This window comes from Phocoena sinus, chromosome 9 (genome assembly GCF_008692025.1).
Source record: "Phocoena sinus isolate mPhoSin1 chromosome 9, mPhoSin1.pri, whole genome shotgun sequence".
NCBI lineage: Eukaryota > Metazoa > Chordata > Mammalia > Artiodactyla > Phocoenidae > Phocoena > Phocoena sinus.
Window position 1 is genome coordinate 21,363,369 of NC_045771.1, and position 20,894 is coordinate 21,384,262.

Sequence of the window (20,894 nt, forward strand, 5' to 3'; positions counted from 1 at the left end):
ATACACCTATAAATAAAATAACCCATTAGATTTCAATTCTAAGTGGCGTAAAGGTAAAACAATCAGACAGAAAATGAATGAGAACCAGGAACTCTAAAGAGGCATGAAACCTTATGAAAGGTACTTTTCGTTTATAAATAATATATCAAATTTCTCCTTATTAAAATTAGCATATAACCTGAATTTGCTCCTCATCCAAATTCACCAATGTTACAAAAATGACATTTATAAAGAAGGTAGTAATACAAGTACCTGAATGGAGCACTTACTAAGTATTTCATTTTGTTGTTTTTCATAATTACTTAATTCTCTCAACAACTTGAGGTAAGTACTCTGCTTACCTCCATTTTATAGATGAAGAACTTAATGCTTAGAAAGGTGAATTGTTCAAAGTCACTTTTAAAATTAGCAAGTGGCAGAGCTGATAGCTAAACCTAGATTCTGACCCTTAACCACTATACTACACTCTTATCTCTTAACTACTAAACTGCCTCCCTTCAGACAGGGAGGAAGAAACAAAACCCCACAGAAAATGTCCCTTTTTGTATTTTTTTCTGTTGTGTTTGTACGGATCTCAGTATACCTGAAGTTTAGAATCCAACTAAAACAAACTGTTCCTGGCAAAATATATTAGCTGACAGTAAATAGGGCAGAGAAAGAAGAAAAGAGTTAAGCTAAAAGTAAAACATTCGCTGACACCAGTCTAACATATTCAAATGACTGCCAAAAAATTCTTGTTCTAAAGGCTAAATATAAGTCAGCCAGAGATATTTCAGTGCTGTCCACCATTAAAATAAAAATAATGGCTCTGGGCTGCAGTACCCATACCTAACAAGGCACACATTTATTCAAAGTGAATATCTATATGCAAGGCTCTCAGTTCCTGTTATCACTAAACCTGTTTCAAATGATAAAATTCAAAAGGGCGTGAACTTTCCAAAATAATGCCTATAACTAGACTCTCCATCTTAGGGCTGAGATTTCTAACAACCTGAAAACATTTTTTAAAAGCCCTTTGAGTGTATGGGATAGTGGTAAACAATTATATAAATTTTTAGGAGAACCTACTGGAGTTACGTTTTATAGCAGTCCTCTTGCCCTGTGGAATCCTACATATTCTGGAATTAGAACTCAGGACTGCAGTTGCCTTGATCAGTAGAGTAGCCTCAATTACTCATTAAGGAAAAACAAAACAAAGGGCAAGACCCCAAGAAACACTACTACTATTTCCATCCCAGTGAGAAACACCATCATTGTATGTCTCTGTTTTTTTTTTCATTTGAGGTATGTTTCACCTTTAAGAGACAAAAGGTCAAACAATGAAGAAATTAAACTGATACTCCAAAGTGTTATTTAATTCCAAAGATAAAGAGAAGTATTTATATTACATACTCTGGAAAATTTCGATACTATTGCTGGACTCTAAGGCAAATTAAAAATAGCACCAGCATTAATGAGATTAATATGCATTCACTGTGTGACTGCATAATGACAAGAGGAAAGTTGGAAATTCCCATACTACAAAAGGCTACTATCTTGTTGAAAAACTGAAGCTATAATGACTTATCCTAACTAAAAGATCCTTGAAAATTCATCTGACTAAAGCTCTGGATTCTGGAACTTCTAGACTCCCCACTTTACTACAATCTAGTTTAACTACTTTAATAATTCATTAATACTAAATGAGAGTACTACTAAGTGAAAACTGATGCCCATATCTGGGATGCTTGAGAAACACTTGGAACAATTAAGATACCAACATACAAAAATATCCACTTTCAGGAAAGAGGTAATTCGTTCTTCTGCTCCCAAACATTTATTTCATTGCCCACTCCATCACCATTCTGTTGACACCACACAATTTCACAAAGAACAAACAGGAAAACCATTCAACCAGCAAGTGTTAACTCATGGTAAGTATATCAGTAATACAGTCTGCATTCCAAAACAACGTTATACAAATTAATTTATTTTGATCAGGCTTCTATTGCCATCTGTTTGCATAATAACCCAGCAATTGGTGTAATAGGAACTGCAAACTGATCCATGAACTGGGGACTTATACCTGGAAAATAACCTTCTAGCAGGTTATTAGAAATTTTGCATGCTACCTTGAAACCTGCTTCATTTGTTTGGATGACATCTCATCTGATGTTTCATTTAAAAGAAATAAAAGTCCAACCTCCCAAATTCAAGGGCATATGGCCAGATAAATTACATTGGAATACTTACCTAGAGCTGTGAAATCTGAACCAGATTTAAACAGAGCTGAAGCCAGGAGCTGAAACTGTGGGGGGGGGGGGGGGAGGTGGGGAGAGAAAAAAGCAAATTAGCTAGGTAAGCACATTGGAGAAAAAACTCCTATAATTTCGACCATTCATTAGCCACTGGATGTCTCCGCATGTGTTGCATAAGTCTATTCACCAAAAAGTGGCAAGAAGAACACCGTATTTAGATTAAACAACATGCTGACTTTTCTAGTGGACTGCTATTATCATTTTCCAAAATACTAGACCAGTCCTGGAATTATTTTATTTTAAAAACATATTAAAGTATGTATTTATTAAGGAACAATAGGTCAACTGAAATATAAAGTATTACTCACTACCATATGATCCAGCAATTCCACTCTTGAGTATACATCCAAAGAAAATGAAAACACTAATTTGAAAAGATACATGCACTCCAATGTTCACAGCAGCATTATTTACAATAGCCTGATATGGAAGCAACCTAACTGTCCATCAACAGATGAATGGATAAAGAAGATGTGGTATATATATACAATGGAACACTACTCAGCCATAAAAAAGAATGAAATAATGCCATTTGCAACAACATGGATGGACCTAGAGGGTATTATGCTAAGTGAAATAAGTCAGACAGAGAAAGACAAATACCAGATGTTACCACTTATACGTGGAACCTAAAGAATAAATGAATGAATAAAACAAAACAGAAAGACTCACAGATAGAACAAACTACTGGTTACCAATGGGAAGATGGAAAGGGGTAGGGGCAGGACAGAGATAAGAGGTACAAACTACTATGTATAAAATAAATAAGCTACAAAGATACAATGTACTGCACAGGGAATATAGCCAGTATTTTATAATAACTTTAAATGGGATATAATCTATAAAAGTATTGAATCACTATTTTACACACCTGAAACTAATATAATATTGTAAATCAACTATACTTCGATTAAAGAAAAAGAAAATTAGGGGCTTCCCTGGTGGCACAGTGGTTGAGAATCTGCTGCTAATGCAGGGGACACAGGTTCGAGCCCTGGTCTGGGAAGATCCCACATGCCACGGAGCAACTAGGCCCATGAGCCACAACTACTGAGCCTGCACGTCTGGAGCCTGTGCTCTGCAACAAGAGAGGCCACAATAGTGAGAGGCCCATGCACCGCAATGAAGAGTGGCTCCCGCTTGCCGCAACTGGAGAAAGCCCTCGCACAGAAACAAAGACCCAACACAGCCAAAAATAAACAAACAAACCAATGAACCGACATTAAAAAAAAAGAACGTATGATGTAGAAGTAGCACCACCCTTCAAGGTGGAGAAGAATTCACCTATCTACCACTACCCCTTCTTCCTTAACAAAAAGAAAAATTACTCATTTGGGAATCTACCACACATAGAGAGACTGATGCCCTGTATATTAGTAAATATGAATTCTTACTTCAAAAATAAATGCATGCTACTGTAAAACACCTGATGTCTCTGTGTAAATCAAACTGAGAAAAAAAGCATGGTTATTATGCATAAGCCATCCCTAAATTACAACTTAGATTGGTATTCCATGGTTATATATAATTGTATTGTTATATAATTATAAAGGCTCAAAGGTCTTTTTTACATTGAAAAAATGTTGTAAGTGTTGATTAGATTCCCAGGCTAGCCAGAGTTAGTTTAAATCAGACAATGCAACTGAACAATGACAAAATAAGATAAAACTATTGCATCACTTGTACTTTAACAAATTGGTACAGAAATAAAACTTTAGGAGAACTATTCATATTTATCTTGAATGAGGATGCTGGAAAACAGGTCAGTTAAAGGAAGGAATAAAAGTATACAAATGAGTTGAATCTCAGTGGAGTTTACTTGGCACTTTGCAAGACTTGAGCAGTTCATACCACTGATTCTTCAGGACGTATTTCACACTTGTACTTGTCGCCTTTAAAATTTCAGGTATCAGTCACCTGATTAATCATCCTTTGAATGTAAGAAACTGGACAAATTAGTTAGGAAAAAGGGATAAAAGGAAGAGCTAAAAATATATGAAACTTCTTCATATATTCCGGGTATCAGTCCTCTGTCAGACATATCTACTGCAGATGTTATTTGGTCTGAGGCTTGTCTATTTTTATTTTTAATTTTTGGCCGCATGGTGTGGCCTGTGGGATCTTAGTTCCCTGACCAGGTATCGAACCCAGGCCCTCTGCCGTGAAACCGTGAAGTCCCAATCACTGGACCATCAAGGAATTCCCTCATCTATTTCTTTTTGATAATGTCTTTTAATGAGTAGAAATTTAAATTTTGTTGAAGTCCAATTTGTCAACTTTTTCTTTTATGATTAGTGCCTTTTGTGTCATGTCCAAGAAAGCTTTGCTTATCCCAAAGTTGTGAAGATAATCTGTTTTCTTCTTAAAGGTTCATTGTTTTGGGTTTTATACTTAAATCCATAATCCATCTTAATTTTTGTGTTAAGAGTGAAATAGGGGTCGACGGGCTTCCCTGGCGGCACAGTGGTTGAGAGTCCACCTGCCGTTGCAGGGGACATGGGTTCGTGCCCCAGTCCGGGAAGATCCCACATGCCACATAGCGGCTAGGCCCGTGAGCCATGGCCGCTGAGCCTGTGCGTCCGGAGCCTGTGCTTCCGCAATGGGAGAGGCCACAACAGTGAGAGGCCCACGTACCGCAAAAAAAAAAAAAAAAGAGTGAAATAGGGGTTGAGATATCCAGTTATTTAGCACTATTTGTTTAAAAAAACCTTTCTTTTCCTTATTGGACTTGGTGCTCTGGTCAAAAAAATAAACTGACTGCATATATATGAGTCTGTTTCTGACCTCTATTCTGTTCTATTGATCTATTTGTCTATCCTTAAGCCAGTACCACACCACCTTGATTACTATGGCTCTATACAGAGTCCTGAAATCAGGTAGTAAGTATGAGACCTCCAACTTTTTCTTTTTTCAAGATTGTTTTAGCTAGTCCAGAGCCTTTGCATTTTGACTAAATTTTAGAATAAGTTTGTCTAGCTCCTCAACAACAAAGAAACCCAAACTGACTGGAATATTGACAGGAACTGCATTAAATTATAAACCGATTTGGGGAGAATGGGCATCTCAACACTTTTTAGTCTTTCAAACCACAAATGTGATTTATTTCTCCATCTATTTAGGTATTCTTTAATTTGTCATCTAAAAATGCAAACAATTTTACTTCCTCCTTTCAAATCTATATGCTGTTTATTTCTTTTTCTTACCATATCGTACTAGCTAGGACTTCTGGCACAATACTGAACAGAGGTGTTGAAGCAAACAACCTTTCCTTGTCATAATCTTAGGGGAAAGGGTTTAATGTTTTACAGTTAACTATGGTACTAGCTGTATGTTTTTCACAGATGCCCTTTATGAGAACCATCCAATTAAATAAGTGGCACTGCTATGTACTGGCCTAGAGTTTTAACAGGTACTGAGTAATAGTACACAATCTGAATAAAGTCAGTCCTCTCCCCCCAGCTTCAGACTTGAACATCCAACTATCACTTCAACATCTCAAGCTGGCTGTTTCACAGGCAACTCAAACTGAACATATGCAAAATTAAACTCCTGATTCCAGTCAGGAGGCTCCACCTTCTCATTTCAGTTGACAGTAACTCCATCCTTCTAGCTTTTCAGGCTCAAAACTTTGGAGTCATTTCCTTCAAACCCTACATCCAATCATAAAATTCCGTTGGTTCTACCTTTAAAATATACTGAGGGGACTTCCCTGGTGGCGGAGTGGTTAAGAATCTGCCTGTCAATGCAGGGGACATGGGTTCCATCCCTGGTCCAGGAAGATTCCACATGCCGCAGAGCAACTAAAAGCCCGTGCGCCGCAACTACTGAGCCTGCACTCTAGAGCCCGCATGCCACAACTACCGAGTTCCCGCACTGCAACTACTGAAGCCTGTGTGCCTAGAGCCCATGCTCCGCAGCAAGAGAAGCCACCCAATGAGAAGCCCGCGCACCGCAACGAAGAGTAAACCCCGCTCGCTGCAACTAGAGCAAGCCCGCGTGCAGCAACGAAGACCCAATGCAGCCAAAAAAGTATATACATACATACATACATGTATATAAATATATACATATATAGAGAGAGAGAGGGAGGGAGGGAGGGAGAGAGAATCTGATCTATTTTACTTCTCACCATTTCTATTGCTACTACTTTGCTCTGAGCAACAATCCCCCTTGCTTAGATTTCTACACCTCCCTCATATTCTCTTTGCCTCCATCCTTGTTCCCTTTTAGTCTATTCTCAATACAGTAGTCAGAGTGACCTAATTAAAACATAAAGCAGATGATATCACTCCTCTGCATGGACAATACCCTGAACCAGCTCCCTATTCAGAGTAAGAGCCAAAGTCCTAATAATGACTTATGAAGTCATTCATAACCTGTTCTGCCAATCCCTGCTCTTACCTCTTGGACCTCATCTCTGACTGCTTTCACTCTCCTTACCTCTACTTCAGCCACGAGTGTCTCCTTGCTGTTCTAAACAAAGCCAAATACTCTCCATCCCAGGGATCTCTGTTCTAGCCCTCCCTTTGCTAGGAATTATCTTCCCCAAATTATCTACTTAGATCACTCCCTCATATTCTTCAAGTCCTTGTGCAAATCTGATTTCCAAATGAGGTCTATTATGATTATTTAATACTGCAACTGCCCAATTCTTACCCCTTATATATATATATGTATATATATATATTTTTTAAACATAGATTTTATTTATTTTTGGCTGCGTTGGGTCTTTGTTGCTGCGCGCGGGCTTTCCCTAGTTGCGGCAAGCGGGGGCTACTCTTCGTTGCGGTGTGCAGGCTTCTCATTGCGGTGGCTTCTCTTGTGGCAGAGCACGGGCTCTAGGCATGCAGGCTTCCATAGTTGTGGCTCGAGGGCTTCAGTAGTTGTGGCTCGTGGGCTCTAGAGCGCAGGCTCAGTAGTTGTGGTGCACACGCTTAGTTGCTCCGTGGCATGTGGGATCTTCCCGAACTAGGGCTTGAACCCAGGACCCCTGCATGGGCAGGCAGATTCTTAACCACTGCGCGACCAGGGAAGTCCCCTTATATTTTTAATCTCTTTTTAACTTTCCTATAATACTTATCAAATTCTAATGCACGGTATAATTTATTTAATATGTTTATTGTTCCCCCCCACTAGTATGTAAGTACCTCCTGGGCAAGTATCTTGTTTGGTTCACTGGTATATCTATTGTACCTAGAAGAATGCCTGGCATATTGTAGGAACTCTACACAATATATTAAATAAATGACATCAGTACTTTGGAAGCTCAGTAGAAAGACAGTTAATACAAAGTGTGCAATACTGGGTGAAAACTTGTTTCTCTTGTTCCTTCTCTATTATAGAATCCTCTCTGAAAATGGTAGAATCAATTTAAGCATCCTTTTCTTGGACCTTTTCTAGAAAAAAATACAATGTTCATAAGCTTTATTATAAGCTCATCACCAATTTAGAACCCATGCTCTGGAGACTGGAAGAAAGCAAAGAACCATTATTAGTTGATAGTCCACCAGCATTTTGCAACTAAAAGACACAATGATGACCCAAAAAAGGGGGAGAAAAATCTAAAAACCACTTCTGGTTGCTGATAAAATCATTTAATATAATGAAAAATTTGTAAAACGTACATAGAGAACAAAACCAAGCTACTACAGAAAATGAAGAGCAGTAAGGCCTTTCTCAAAAAGGGGAATGATTTCTTACAATGAAAAGCGAAGATCTATATGCCTCACTAACAGATACTGTAAGTACTAATATATATACACTGGAGCTGTCCCCAAGGGATTTCTTTCCCCAAACGAAATCTGTTCACACGTTTTTAAACAAAAGAATAACCTTACAGACCACTAATTCTCAATTTTTTAGGTGTGTTTTCAGTTTTCCATTGTAAAAGAGCAGACAGAGGAGACTCTTAGGGTGAGGGTATTGTTCTGAAAAAGCTTTTAAAGTGATTCTTATGCTGACATACACATGAATAACATCATTTTTACTAACTTCTACTAGGGTTAAACAACTCTTGATAGATACAGCTTTTCAGAAATGGAGTGGAAGTCTGTGGCATACAAAATCACAATCTGATACTCTTCAGGAAAAGAGAAACCCACTACCAAAATTCTTTTTTTTTTTTTTTTTTTTTTTTTTTTTTTGCGGTACGCGGGCCTCCCACTGTTGTGGCCTCTCCCGCTGCGGAGCACAGGCTCCGGACGCACAGGCTCAGCAGCCATGGCTGACGGGCCCAGCCGCTCCGCGGCATGTGGGATCTTCCCGGACCAGGGCACGAACCCGTATCCCCTACATCGGCAGGCGGACTCTCAACCACTGCGCCACCAGGGAAGCCCCAAAATTCTTAAAATGACTGTTTGAACTTGAGATACCTCCCTGTCCTGGACTTTCCTACTAGCTTAGCTTTAAGAGCAAACTGTCTGTTTTCTTTGGCCTACTTGCAACTCACACAGCTGAAATTATTTACTTTGAAATATTTTGTTTTGGTTTGGTTTTAAAAAATAAAAGAAAAATGAATGTTCCGGATTACAGCCATTTTAGACAGACTATGGTGAAAACACAAGAAAATCCATTTATAACTCTCAAATGCATGGCCTAACAAAATGAACATTAACAGACTCTTCACAACTATGTTCAGTTTATAAGCCATAACAGATTAAACCAAATATATTCTGCTACTTGGCAAAATCGTGACAGTTCTCCCTATTTCAAATAGTATCATGAATTGACTGAAGACTCAAGAAAAGACAATTAACTGTCCTTTTTCAGGGGGTTTTAAAATGTGTTCTGCTGATTCTCCACCTACTGAAGGGTTGTAACCAATACTGAGTGAGAGAACTAGGGCTTATTTTCACAGTAGGCAACTATGAAAGAGTATTTCTTTGTTTTGGTGCCAAGGACATGCAGGCTCTTCTGCTTGCAAGTACAATGAACCTGGTACCTGAAAGTCATTCAGTCTGATACCTGTGTCAATGCTGAACAGAGGAAAACACTGCTTGATGTTGCTATTACAAAGCCAAAGCACAGCAACAGCTAACAGGGAAATAGATGTAAGGAACAGAACTACATATAATCACCAATTCTGAGAATGGAAGGTAAAATGGATTGCAGTTCAGATGTTGCTAGATGAACTATGAACAAGAATAGTTAGCAAAAGGAAGAAGTGACAAAAGGAATCTTAGAAGTTGGAAGAGAGGTTGTAAGACCATGAAACTCGTTGCAGGTATATTCACACACTGTGGATATGCAAATATGCCCTAAGAATATTAAATCTTAGAAACAGCTGCTTCCATCCCATGTTATGTACCACAAAAACTGAAAAGTAATGATCTGTTACTAAGTTCCCAAGCTTAGGGGCTACTGATGAACGAAGTTAGTAGCCTATGGTAAAACTGTACTGCTACAACATTCATATAACTAAATATCAAGCCAGCAAAGATTCTACTCCCACCAACCTCTCTTCACTTTCTCCTTACAATAAAGGAGAGTTTTCTTTCTTCTTTTAGGGGAATTTTCGAGTATCAGTAGAAAAAGTTTATACTGAACTTTATGTAACCCTTAAGTAAAGGAAGTATGGAACTATGGCAGAAGTAAAATTTTTCTATTTCCTTTCCAGTACAAAATCTAATGACTACTTAAAACTTTATACCTGAGAAGCCTTTTCTGAGTGGATCACAGGTTTTTGTGTGACTTGAATCTTAGATTACCACATGAAAATATGTCTACTCAATTTTTATTTCATCTGCTCTGTACCATTTTTAAGATTTTTAGTGTCATCATATTTTCCTCACTTTCCTTTAAACATCCAAGAACAAAGTCAACAAATATAAGTTAGAAAGACAATTTTTCAAACGTTCAATTTCTGAAGTTTATTGCCACCTTTACCTCTTTTGTCTCTTCTGGGTCTGAATGATCCACAGTTATATAAAGATCATTTTGTAGATATTTCAGAGCACTAAGGGGATCCATTTGGGCCTTCTCTTCAAACCTAGAAAATATAAACAAGAATAATTGTCTAGAGTTATGAAAAAACATCAGAAATGTCTTTTAAACCCAGAGTGGAATACTCTGTATCTGAGAAGATACTGTGGATATCTAAAAATCCTGTGCTTAAGAATCCAGAAGTAAGAATACTTACACATATATAAATAGCATACATGTGGAGTCCCTGGAGATGTAATGGTAATGTCAGGCTGTGGTGCTAGAGACTGGAAAAGAGCATTTCCAACCCTCCTCTTAAAACTATAAGCTAAGATTAAATCAACTACAAAACATAGTGAATATGTCAAATATTTTATATAACAAAAGTGCAAAATAGCCAAATATGTTTCCTAAAAAAACAAGTAGAGATAAAATAAAAATAATTTCCTAGATTTGTGTCATATACTCTCCACTGGAGGTGTTTAACAGATACTTCAGAAAGTGAAATGAGTATAGTTTCCTTTTTTTTTTTTTTTGCCATACACGGGCCTCTCACTGTTGTGGCCTCTCCTGCTGCGGAGCACAGGCTCCGGATGCGCAGGCCCAGCGGCCATGGCTCACGGGCCCAGCCGCTCCACGGCATGTGGGATCTTCCCGGACCAGGGCACGAACCCGTGTCCCCTGCATCAGCAGGCGGACTCTCAACCACTGCACCACCAGGGAAGTCTGAGTATAGTTTCTTTTAATGAGTATCATTAACACTGATTAGATATTTTTAATGAGACTATTTCCATGTCTCAGTAATAACAAAAACTGTAGCAATCATTTATCAATCGTTTGTTTTGTGCTAGACACTGTATCAAGTATCTTACATATATCATTTCATGTATCCTCCCATAACTCTATGATGAGAAGTTTATCATCATTTAAAAAAAAAAAACAGATGAGGAACTGAGCCTGGTAAATGAACTTGGCCAAGCTAAGACCTAGTAAGTGGCAGAAGTAGAATTAAACTCAAGTGTCTCTGATTCCAAAGCTGAAAGGAAACAAAGGATTTTCTTAAATTAAAAAAGCCTGCTTGGGACTATATATCTATTTAAATAATGATAATTCCTTTTTTAATAGCATAATTAGATATGTATTTATTTCTAATAAACTGGTATGCTTTTCAAAATATTATACAGAAAGACGACATTTAATTTCATTTGGGAAAGGAAAACAGTGAAGAGCCTTTCACAACTGTGTTCAGCTGATGGCATCAATAATTTCCTGTCTTTAGAGCTAATCTCAGTGATAGGGTACCTGGAGGGGCAAAGACTGGCAAAATATTAGTTTTCTTGTACCAGATAGTACCCTGATTGTCAGCCAGCCTTACAACCCTCAGATGAGTCTTAGGTCCATGTTACTCTACCATCTTGTCCACAGTGAATTAGACCAGAGTTTTGGCACCTGAGCCAAAAGCAATCATCTTGAGCTTGATGAGCAATTTTTAAAGTGGCCTGGCAGAATTCTTTCCAATAGGGATACTCTCTCTAGGGAACTTTCTGTAAGAAGATACTCTCTTAGAGAATCTGAATGTGAGATACACAAGGACACAAAAAACATACAAAACACAGAAGGCAATAAGCAGAAGATATGAGATGACAGATTCCTTCTCTTCCTATCCTTCTCTCCCTTCCTACTACCTAGCTACCTAGCCACCTACCGAAGCCATAAGAGAAAGCAGGGTTAGGAAGTAGAACAGGAAAAGCAGACAGAAAGAAGCAGAAAGAGAGAGGCTCAGTTACAAGGAAAGCTACCTCAGTAGCTTCTAGCTATTAGAATTGTCTCAGTATCCTAAACAATTCTCCACTGGGCCTCACTGTTCAAGTGCTGAGGAAGCACCTTAATTCTCTGGATTTTCTCAAAATAAATTCTTTTTCAGTGAGATATCCTAAGTATGTCTTTATCCTTGTAACCTGATAACTTAACCAACACACACCTACTGTACTATTAAATAAATCCAGCAAAGGGATCCATTTTCCTGGAAGGTGTGTTCTCTCTTTCCTTTTTTAAGCTTTTTTGTTAGCCCACAAAAACTTATTACCGGACTTGTGTCTGCAGTCTAGAATTATATTTCAGCCAACAATTCTGCCCTCTACCTAAAGGAACAAGGAACTAATCATATTTAAATTTTTTTCTTTTGCCCCTTTCCACCCCCAAGTCATCAATATATTTGGAAACTTGAATGCTATACAAAAAAACAGTGGCATTTTATTTTCTGTATTATGTGGCACCATTAAGAACAAAGACACTTTCTTGGCATTCAATATACTTCTCTCCCTTCAAATTTATATTTTAACTAAAATTTATACTTTAAAATTTATATTTTAACTAAATAGTAGCAAATTTCAAAGGCTACTTTTATTTGCTACCTTGAAGCAAGGTTGAAACTTGCTACCTTTCAACTTCAGTCACTTTATTTCATGAATCATTCTCACACTCACAAGATTTGCTAGTCTTTCATAATGTAATTAAAATTTTAAATAATTTGTTACTGATTATTTAAATAATTTGTTACTGATTATTTTCCTTATCCACTTTCATTTTTCACTTTGTGCCTTTACTAGCACAAGTCACTAATGATGTTTTGTACTTGAAACTTAAAACATGCCATAATATATATATATAATATATATAAATTTCAGATTCCCATAAATTGTCATTTCACCTGTCCACTGACAGATTTTTAGAAGAGAAAAATGACTGCCAAAGATCAAAAATAATACTTCTTAGGATAGGTTGGTTGTGGGAAAATGAATAATTCTACTTACTTCCAGAAGGAATGAAAATTAACTTTCTGGAGGGCAACGTATAATTCATCAAGTCTATCGTTATCCTACAGAAATTTTGATAGGGGTGCATATGGAAGTATATAATAACATTAACTACAGTGTTATTTATAATTGCAAATAAGTTGGAAATAAGCTAAATATTCAACATAAGGAGACTAGTTAAGTAAATTACACAGAATAGAACACTATGTAGCCATTATAATTATGATTTGTTTTTTTAACATGGTAATAAGATGTTTATAATACATCACTCATTAAAAGACATCAAAGCAAGATGATCCTTATTTTTTAAACAAACAAAAATTCTATTTGTGCACATAAAATTCAAGGGATACAAACCAAAATATTATTTTTGAATGGTGGGATGAGGGATGATTCAATTCTTTGTGGTGGGGAGAGAGGACTTTTTTTTCTTTATTAACCATGGATTACTTTTCTAATTAAAAGCCAGAGGAAAGGGCTTCCCTGGTGGCGCAGTGGTTGGGAGTCCGCCTGCCAATGCAGGGAACACGGGTTCGTGCCCCAGTCTGGGAGGATCCCACATGCCGCGGAGCGGCTGGGCCCGTGAGCCATGGCCGCTGAGCTTGCGTGTCCGGAGCCTGTGCTCCGCAACGGGAGAGGCCCACGTACCGCCAAAAAAAAAAAAAAAAAAAAAGCCAGAGGAAAGTGTTTATAAAGTAAGTTCGAATTCTTTACATACAGCACTAGACAACCTTCTTTAATCTCTAGTGGACTTTTGGTCAGGAAATTTTTTTTAAAAGCTCAACTCAACATTCTAACTATAGTTGTTGTATCTGAAGTAGGAATAAAAAAAACATGATTTCCCCAAATTTGTCTTATTTGTCTTAACCTTTTAAAACAAAGTTTAAAGTTTTTTTAAACTTTTAAAAACAAACTTTAACATTAAGTACCAAGGAATAATATTTTAGCAACGTAAACATTAGCTGAAGGTACCTCAAGCTTAAATCTTGTTAATAAGACAGAATTTATCTCTTGCCATCCAGCCAACGTGACGATTCAGACCTTTTCTCCTATAGATTCTATAGGAAATACTCTTTAATTATTCATAGTAATAATAAAGTAACAGAAGCAACTAGCTTTTGTTATCAATTTATCTCTCAAGCACAACTTGTGAAAGCAGAGAGAGAAATAACAAGCAAACACGATATGATAAAGGAACACAAATCTAACTTACACCTACACAGAGATTTTTATTTATTTATATTCTATATAAAATATAATACGTAATTATATACTAAACATATAAACACACATGTGTGCATGTCTGTGTATATACCGATGTGTACGGGGTGGTGGTGGTGGTGAAGTGGTAACTCTGGAGTCAGAATACACAGCATCAAAGCCCGGCTCTGTCACTTACAGCTGAACAACCTTAGGTCAGTTATACAACCCACTTAAAAACGCTTCCATTTCTTCTTTTATAAGAGAGTAATAATAACAGTACCTACTCCACTGTCTTATTGTGAGAATAATATGCAGGATCTAGCACACAAAATTGCTCATAAATGGTACCTATTATCATCATTAAAAGCTAAACTTCTCTGCCTCCAAATTGTAAATTTTTATTACGATCTAACACTACCAGTAACCAAAGGGATAGATGTATTTTTCTACATTTTTCAGCTTATCACCTGCTAAGGCTAAAAAGCAAACATGACTGAGGAGACATATGAAAATGTTTGATTACTTGATTTTGCAATTAAATGGCAAAAGTAATGATGTAAAGCTATAATCATATTTGAAGTTGTATTCTGAAACATCAAATTATAAAGAGATTATTTACTCAACTATATCATCACATTCACTGTTAAGAGAGTTATCAACAGGTCAGTCACATGCCAATAATCTTCACATGCCAATCATCTAGAACTGATATAATCTGTAGTGGTTAGGCCTTGAGTTACTTGAAGGTAGGTTCATCACGTTCATAGAAACTTTTTCCATTAACAGCTGCAAAATATCCTTGCTCTACCTTTAATAATTTTTAGCATCAAGATCTATCTTCACTTTGTACCATCCTTTGAAAGAAGAAAGCAAAAATAAGGAGAACAGGGCATTTACAAAAGTCATGATCTTCACAGTACTTACAGCGTCATGTTACTAAATTTCCAAAGACAAAGTCACATCTCCAAAGCTTAGGTAATACCAACAATAGCTGATAATGCTAAACAAAAGTTTTCAGTGATTTATTTTTATACCTGTGTTTTCTTATGAGGTACTTGCAATGCCTCAGTAAGTAATCTTTTGAAGGCCTACACAATTTCAGTGACCAGAAGTCATCTAATCTCATCTTTGGGGAGCAAGATTTTCCTGGATTCCCACCAAATAAATAATGAACCTGTAATAAATAAAACAAACCAGATTTTAAAAAAATGCATGCATACTCAAGAAACTACGAAAGTCAAAGTAAAATTTCTTCATTTTGGTAGTAGTGTGTAACAAGTAACTTCTTTAGCTTTACTAAAGACTAAAACATTATTACATGTCTACTAAAGGTTGCTTCTGCTTTTTTTCAAGTTTCCATTTTACTTTAAAGTACTGTGACTACTTCCTTAAATTACATTTTCTATTAAAATAAGTTGTATCACCACAGTTACACTGACAATGGAAGACATAAAACAAAAGCAATGATAGTAAGAAGCTATTCTAAGATACTGAGTTTGCTTAGGGCAACAAATAATGGGGATTATCAAGTTAACCAAGTGTTGATCGTAATAAAAAATGGTAGCATTTTAAAAACTGACACACAAGTTGAATCACTGAAGGTCAACAGTAACTAGAAACTTTAAAAATTTTAGCATCTTACTTTTGCTTTAGCCTTAATGCTGAATATTTTTAAATGGCATATATGATTTGTGAAATAACTTTTAAAATATTTTTCTATTATTCAATTAATATCAAATAAGAAATGTAAAAGGAATACTACAATGATTTCACTATTATAATTACAGCTTTAGTAATATTCTGTACTCAAAGTGTTAAAGCAGTTCTTGAAAATTTTGAAAACATTTATAACCAGTAGTGTTATACAACAGAGATATTATTTATTTCTGTCCTATAGATGGAAATTCACTTATCCTTTAATTTGGGAGACTCCCAGAGAAAGGGTTTTTATTTACTCCCATGGTATCTTTTACCTAAAGTTCTCAAATGATAGAGGATTTAAATAATCATCTATGGCCTAAACAGAAAGAATTCAGGTTCTGTCAGTAATTTACTATGTAATCTGAGCCCAATCATTAAACATGTAAAATTTAAGGGAGAAATAGCTAAAGAAACCACTCTGAACACTTAGGGACACTAAAACTTCAGAATTCAGGACTGTTTTCACAGGCTGATGGAACAGATTATGTCAATCATAGATAGGAAAAATAAAGATAAAAAGACTTCTTACACAATGGGAAAATCTAAAATCAGGAAGTTATATATACCTTTTCATATCATGGAAAAAGGTATACAAGTGCTGAAAACTGTACATCTTCTACTTTAATATTCATATTGTATTGACAGAAACAATAGGCCATGCTATGTATCAGATCTATGCAGCTAAGAAGCAGCAACCACTGACCATTTTCATAAGAAAAGTATCAGGAACTGTGGACTATGCAAAAATGTTTATTCTCTTAATGAATTTTAGGGACAAGGTGATATCAAATGTCTGCTACGTATTCTAGTAAATGTCAGTCATTTTTATTCAAATCTACTTAAAAATAATCAGAAACATATATTTTGAGATTTTTTCCAATTGTACATCACAGAAAGTTTACAGGTCAATGTAGTTAGTATACCTTGTGTAACTCATCATATACAAGCTGATGGGCAAATCTTGGACATGGTTCTTCCTCCTGAAGACTTTTACTTGGATTATCCTTTGCAGCTTGATCATTCTTATAGACGCAAGACCTGAAAGACATTGCTTTTAAGGCATTCTATCTTAGAAAACTAGCAGCACACATAATGTTAATACAATTGTAGCAAGCAAATTAACGCAATGTCTAATTACAAACAAAAAATTATAAATTTGTTCACATCAAATCTTAAAAGTTCTGGTCACCCTCATAAAATAATCTGAATTTGTTAGAACTGAGTTCTGAAGTTCTTTAATGTCCATCAAAAATCTCTCTCAAGAACAAACTACTTCGTGTTATGAAACAGGATCAGCATATATGAAGGCTTAAACCAACAGCTGAAAGAGATATTACATTTATCTATTCACAATAAAAAAGCTCACAATAGACTTCTTTCATTCTTACTGTAAATAAATGTCTTATTTAGAAAATAATAAATTCCTTAGCTGCTGAGCACCACCCTCCATTACTGAATGGAGGAAGTTCTCTGAAGTTCCTCTGTTTTGGAGAATATTCACTTATGTAGTAATCACAGAACATTAGAGCTGGATCCTCTAGGTCAGTGTTTTTTGTTTTTTTTTTTCTGCGGTACGCGGGCCTCTCACTGCCGTGGTCTCTCCTGTTGCGGAGCACAGGCTCCGGACGCGCAGGCTCAGCGGCCATGGCCCACGGGCCCGGCTGCTCTGCGGCATGTGGGATCCCCCCGGACCGGGGCACGAACCCGTGTCCCCTGCATCGGCAGGCAGAGTTTCAACCACTGCGCCACCAGGGAAGCCCTAGGTCAGTGTTTTTCAAAGCAAAATGTGCAGCAGTTCTGTGAGATGCTCTGTGACAAAAGGGTCCTAGTTTGAAAATGCTAAATAATAATGCTCCCCACCTTGCTCTAGTCAAACTGCTTTATTTTATAAAAACTAAGAAAAGACCTGGGAACATTAAAAATACATGGTTCTCAAGTTTACACATCTACTTGGTAGCAAAAGCTAGACTAAAATACAATTCTCTTGACTCTCAAAGAAACATCTACTAATTGAAATAATTCAGCGGTAAAATCCATTTGCTGAACATCGCTGTATACACAGGCACCAGTACTGACTTTTCCACTCCCCAATATTGATATTAAAATGTATGACATCACAAATTAACATAAGCCTTCCATCTCTCTCTTCTTTTGAATAAACCAACAACCTCAAATAAATGTTACACTGTGATTGCAGTACAGACAAGAGCTACTTACCAACTATTCCTTACAATGTCATAAATCCAGAATGAATTTCTGACATTTTCTTCCCTCTTTTCCTTGTCTTTGCTGAGTCCAGATAAGACATGTATTTCATTCAGTTCTGGATCAATGGTTGCTCTCTGTGTGAATCCTGTCATTGGAACTATAAATTGAAAGAGAAAATAAGATGACAGTATTAACATTACTTAACAGATTAGTACTACTCTTTAAAAGATTACTACATCCTTACCCTGCTCTACTTGTGTCCACAGCACTTACCTTCTAACAGACTACATAACTTTTATATTAAACAATAATCAGTTGCTTCTTGCCTTCTCCCCACTCAAACGTAAACTCTATAAGGGCAAAGGTTGTTTGGTTCACTGTTTTGTTCCCAGTGCCTGAAACAATTTCCTGGCATATAATAGTTACCCAACTATTTGCTGAAATAAATGAATGCTAACTATCAGAATGGAGTTAGAAGGAGGGAAGAGATAGAAAGAGGTATGCAATGTAATCATTTTTATTGAGGAAAAGGGCAATGCTTTATTTAACTGATTTATTATCTGGGTCAGCTCTAATTTAATAGCTGAGACAAAATATTCAAATCTCGACCAAGAAAAACAAAAATTTGACACCCCGGTTTGTTCAATAAGGTCAAAGTCATCTAAAATACCTGTTCAAGACCTACAATGAAATGACATAATTTCCAAGAAAAATAAAATAAAATAAAATATTTGGGGCTAAAATATGCCATTTTGTTTTCCTGAGTGGCTCTAATTCCCCAGAGTTAATTTTCTGAGAAAATATTTTACTTCCTGAGAAATCCATTAAATGAGTGATGGTCATTCAGCATTATCCAGTAATTTGTAAAACACTGATATAGCAAATGCAAATTTTCTCATTATTATTACTTGGAAATATTAGTTGAAATATAATTTTATGATTCACAACATACTTGCCACAGATCTAAAAATAATGCCACTGTTTCAACACTACATTTCTTTTATACACGAACAATTATCATATGCTGAAAAAGCTAAACAAACATCAGATTGAAGTAAAACATTTCAATCAATCCAGAATACTATGGGAGGAGATGCTAACCACATTGATATTTATTCATCTTTACCTACTTTAGCAGGGCCAAATGATGCAATATGTATTTTTTCCTGGTTTAATTCATGGGTCCTTTCACATTCATATTCAATAAATTTGTCTGGAACATTTCAGAGACTATCCAAATGCATCCCACAGTAAATATATTAAAAAATTATACACACATATATAACATAATACATAATTTGTATGCATCCATACACAAATACATTTATCTTTATACACACACATCAACCTATTCTTAACAATAACCTCAACCCTCATAATACACAGTCTTTAGTGGTTATGTAAAGCCTGGTATTTTCTAATTAAGCCTTGGTAAACTTTCAAAAGTACCCAGGTTCTGACCTCTGTTCCTGAGATAACCTTGGAAGAAAGATAAAACAGTAAAGAAATGAAATCATTTTCATTAGTTGTAGAAGTGGAGGACATAACTGCCTAAATTTATTGCACTTAAATTTCTTCATCCCACGTAGAATTCTATAACATGGGTTGACAAACTATGGATTGATCTGACCTGCCTAGGGTCAAATCAGGCCTCAGTCATTCATTTACATTTTGTCTGTGGCTGATTTCACCCGACAATAGCAAGGCTGAGTAGTTGCAACGACAATAATTACATCTGGCTCTTCATAGAAAAAAATTGCTAACCCCTATTCTATAATCTTTTAAAATGCAAATATGAGAGATGTATGACTTATTATAAATGAATGCAACAAACTGCTTACCTAAAATAAGGACCCATTTAAATACCTTAAATACGGAACCGGAAATTTCTGAGTGGAATGGAAATCTGTGCAGAGGGAAAGAGATTTTTGAATTCTATAAAATGGGGCTGGGTCAACGAGAGGAGAATAAAGGAGTACTGGGCTAGGGGAGGCATGTGAGAATGTTACATGTTTTCTCTTCCATACTGTCACATTTTACCTAGAAGCAGCTTTGTAGCAGAAGAGAAAAATGACAAGTGTTGCTTCTCAAAAATGAAAGCAGTAGGCAGGTTTACAATACTCAGGGAGGTAAGACTACCATGTTTATAACACCTGTATTATAAGAATTATAAAAAATTACTTTGATTATAAAGCAGATTAGAAAGTATACACTTCCCATTTCTTTGATCTTTCATATACAATATGCCTTTTACTCTGCGAAATGTTGACTTTCGCCTCAAAGTTACACATTTAAGTCTTTTATTGGCTTTTCAAACAGCTTTACAGAATATCATTCACATACTATATAATTCACCTATTTAAAGCATACGGCTTGGTTTTTTTTTAGTATATCCACTATAAAACCATCATCACAATCTAATTTTAGAATATTTTCATTACTCCAAAAAGAAACCCTGTACCCATTAGCAGTCATTCCCCATCCCCTTTCACATCTCCCCACAGGGTCACTGCATCATTTGACATGTCTATCAACAATGCAGCATAGACAGGCAAAGTGAGAGGCTTGTGAGATACACAGATCAATTAGGAGGCTGTTAACAGTGCGATGGTGTGGACTGGACGAAGGTAGTAAGGAAATATTAATAAAGAAGCACGATTTCCATCAGCAAAAAAAGGGAGGAGATGTTATGTCAAAAGTACAAAAATCTCTGGACTGGCTTAACAGAGGCCAAGCTTGGAGCAGAAAC

The 20,894-nt window shown here is 36.3% G+C and overlaps 1 protein-coding gene across 8 annotated transcripts in view; it reads right to left on the minus strand.

Moving 5' to 3' along the window:
• MKLN1 (muskelin 1) overlaps window positions 1–20,894 on the minus strand; it is a 215,527-nt gene that overhangs the window by 15,086 nt on the left and 179,547 nt on the right. For all 8 annotated transcript variants that reach the window (XM_032642160.1, XM_032642153.1, XM_032642158.1 and 5 more), the window contains exons 13-17: window positions 18,155–18,302; window positions 16,861–16,975; window positions 15,271–15,410; window positions 10,182–10,284; window positions 2,233–2,287 (exon numbers count right to left, since the gene is read on the minus strand). In XM_032642160.1, the coding sequence (XP_032498051.1) occupies window positions 2,233–2,287; window positions 10,182–10,284; window positions 15,271–15,410; window positions 16,861–16,975; window positions 18,155–18,302 (561 nt within the window). The remainder of the gene's footprint in view (window positions 1–2,232; window positions 2,288–10,181; window positions 10,285–15,270; window positions 15,411–16,860; window positions 16,976–18,154; window positions 18,303–20,894) is intronic.